Source organism: Chenopodium quinoa, unplaced genomic scaffold, assembly GCF_001683475.1.
Source record: "Chenopodium quinoa cultivar QQ74 unplaced genomic scaffold, ASM168347v1, whole genome shotgun sequence".
Lineage (NCBI taxonomy): Eukaryota > Viridiplantae > Streptophyta > Magnoliopsida > Caryophyllales > Amaranthaceae > Chenopodium > Chenopodium quinoa.
In genome coordinates this window covers 1,214,028-1,216,587 of record NW_018745324.1, presented here as the reverse complement: position 1 = coordinate 1,216,587, position 2,560 = coordinate 1,214,028, and the positions used below count along the sequence as shown (strand labels likewise).

Below are 2,560 nucleotides of genomic sequence, written 5' to 3'. Positions count from 1 at the left end.
ATACTCTAAATGAGCATTTAGTAGGGTTAAGTTTCATACCATATTTTCGCAATACCTCAAAAGTTTGTCGGAGGTGGTCAACGTGATCCTTCGACTTCTTAGATTTCACTAGCATATCGTCGATGTATACCTCCATCGTATCTCCTAGATGGTCTTTGAACATCTTGTTGACTAGCCTCTGATACGTCGAACCTGCATTTTTTAGTCTGAATGGCATGACTTTATAACAATATATACCTTTGTTGGTCATGAAGGTCGTCTTCTCCTGATCGTCGGGATGCATTAGGATCTGGTTGTATCCGAAGTAGGCGTCCATGAATGTTAAGAGCTCGTGACCTGCTGTCGCGTCTACCATAGCGTCGATGTGCGGGAGCGGGAACAGATCTTTAGGGCATGCTTTGTTGAGATCGGTGAAGTCGATGCACACTCTCCATTTGCTGTTCTTTTTACTGACGACGACAACATTTGCGAGCTAATCTAGATACTTGACTTCTCTTATTTTTCCAGTGTCGATAAGCTGCTGTACTTCGTCGTTGATGATTTTATTTCTTTCCGGAGCAAACTTTCGACGCTTCTGCTTGACGGGCTTATGATTTGGGTCGACGTTCAGCTTATGCGAGATGATGCTCGGGTCTATGCCAGTCATGTCCTTGTGAGACCAGGCGAAACAATCTTTGTTCTCTCGGAGGAAGGCTAGGATGGAATTTTTGAGTTCAGGTGTTATGTTGGCTCCGACACGGGAGGTTTGATTTGGCTTTTCGGGATCTAAAGGTATCTCGTTAATTTCGAGGTCGTTGGGATTGTCTGGTGTCGGGCCATGCTGTAATTGCTATGCGGTTCTCATGGTTGGTTTAAGGGTTGTTTTGTAGTAGTGTTTGGCTTCGCGGGGTTCTCCTATAATTTCTTAGACTCCCCATGGGGTGGGAAATTTGATTGATTGGTGATAGGTGGAAGGAATGGCTTTCAATTGGTGAATCCAGGGTCGTCCTAGTATGGCATTATAGGCTGATGGGCAGTCGACGATGTTGAATTTGGTTTGAGGGTTTAGGCCTCCTACATAGGTTGGAAGGGTTATGTCTCCGAGAGTTGACATGCTTTCTCCACTGAAACCGACCAGAGTCGTCGACCTTCTGGTGATGTCGCTATCCTTCAATCCCATGTCTTCCATGGCTCTTCTGAACAGGACATTTGCGGAGCTTCCTCCGTCGACCAGCACCCTTCGAAGCAGACAATTCCCGTCGACCAAAGAAATTACCAAAGAGTCTTCATGCTCTCTATTGATGTTGTTGACGTCGTCATCATCGAAGGTAATTGACATCGCCTCCAACTTCTTTTCCAGGGGGTCTCTGATATCTTCCGGGACATCTGCATTATCTATCGTCGACTTTGCGACCCTCTTTGCTGCAGAATAGGTTAGTCCACAAATATCGGAACCACCAGTGATAACATTAACTATTACCTTAGGTACAGGAGACTTCGGAGGTCCGGCTGTCGTTGTTTCTGGCTGATGGTGACTTGCGTCATTGCTCTTCTTTTTCCCCAACAGATGCTTGAGGTTGCCTCTCTTCAGCTGGAAGGCGACCTCTCTTCGCAGGGCGTAGCAATCTTCCGTATTATGGCCATGATCGCTATGGAACTCGCACCATTTGCTCATATCTTTCTCCGACTCCGGCCTGTTGCTCTTTGACGGCCAGTGCACTTTATTTCCCAGGGGTTCCAACTCTTTTACTACTGCTACGATATTCACGTCGAAGCCGTACTCCGATATTTCGGGGTATTGCGGGGCGTCGAGGATATCTTCGATCTGCACAGCATTAACAGAGCGTGATCTACCTGATGCCTTGTAAGGCTGATGTTGCCATGATCCCCTTGGGTTTCTTGGAGCCTTCCGATCGGACGAACTTCTGGAACTTGGATAGGAGCTGCGATTTGCGATATCTTCGTCGAAGCGCATTTGAGCCACGGCTCTTGTCCGGACTTCTTCAAATGTTGAGCAGGGATACTTGACCATGTCTTTATACAGGTCCGAGTCCGTATGCAATCCGCGGAGGAAGGCTTCAATGGTAGTCCTATTGTCGACATTCTTGATTAAGACTTTCTCCTTGTTGAATCGAGACCAATAAGTCCTGATAGTCTCCTTGGGACCCTGGACGATCCGATATAGATCGCTTGTCTTCTTGTCGAACTGCCTGCTACTTTCTAAATGGGAATATAATTTGTTAACTAACATAGCAAAACTATTTATACTACCTGGTTCAAGTTTGCCGAGCCATTTGAGGGCGGGGCCTGTCAGCGTCGCGCCAAACGATTTGCACATGCATGCCTCCCAGCACTCGAACGGGATCGAAGCTTGCCACATCCGCTGCTTGTATTACTCGACATGCTGTTCGGGACAGGTTGTTCCATCATAGAGCGACGTGAACGTCGGGAGCGACAACCTTCTGGGAATCCAGGCTAAGGCCAGATCGTCGCAAAATGGGGTCGCTGCGAATCCATCTGGAGCTTCTCGCTGGATGGGGATCGGCACGCCGGGCATCTTCTTCATCATCGACAGCACCCT

General features: G+C 47.7%; 1 protein-coding gene across 1 annotated transcript; it reads right to left on the bottom strand.

Moving 5' to 3' along the window:
• Positions 1-904: 904 nt before the first annotated feature.
• Positions 905-2,230, bottom strand: LOC110712708. Its single transcript, XM_021891164.1, has one exon. The coding sequence runs from the start codon at positions 2,228-2,230 to the stop codon at positions 905-907; it is 1,326 nt and encodes a 441-aa protein (XP_021746856.1).
• Between the last annotated feature and the right edge of the window lie 330 nt (positions 2,231-2,560).

Excerpts from the sequence above, each read along its gene's own strand:
- LOC110712708 (XM_021891164.1), bottom strand. The coding sequence starts at position 2,230 with ATGTTAGTTAACAAATTATATTCCCATTTAGAAAGTAGCAGGCAGTTC.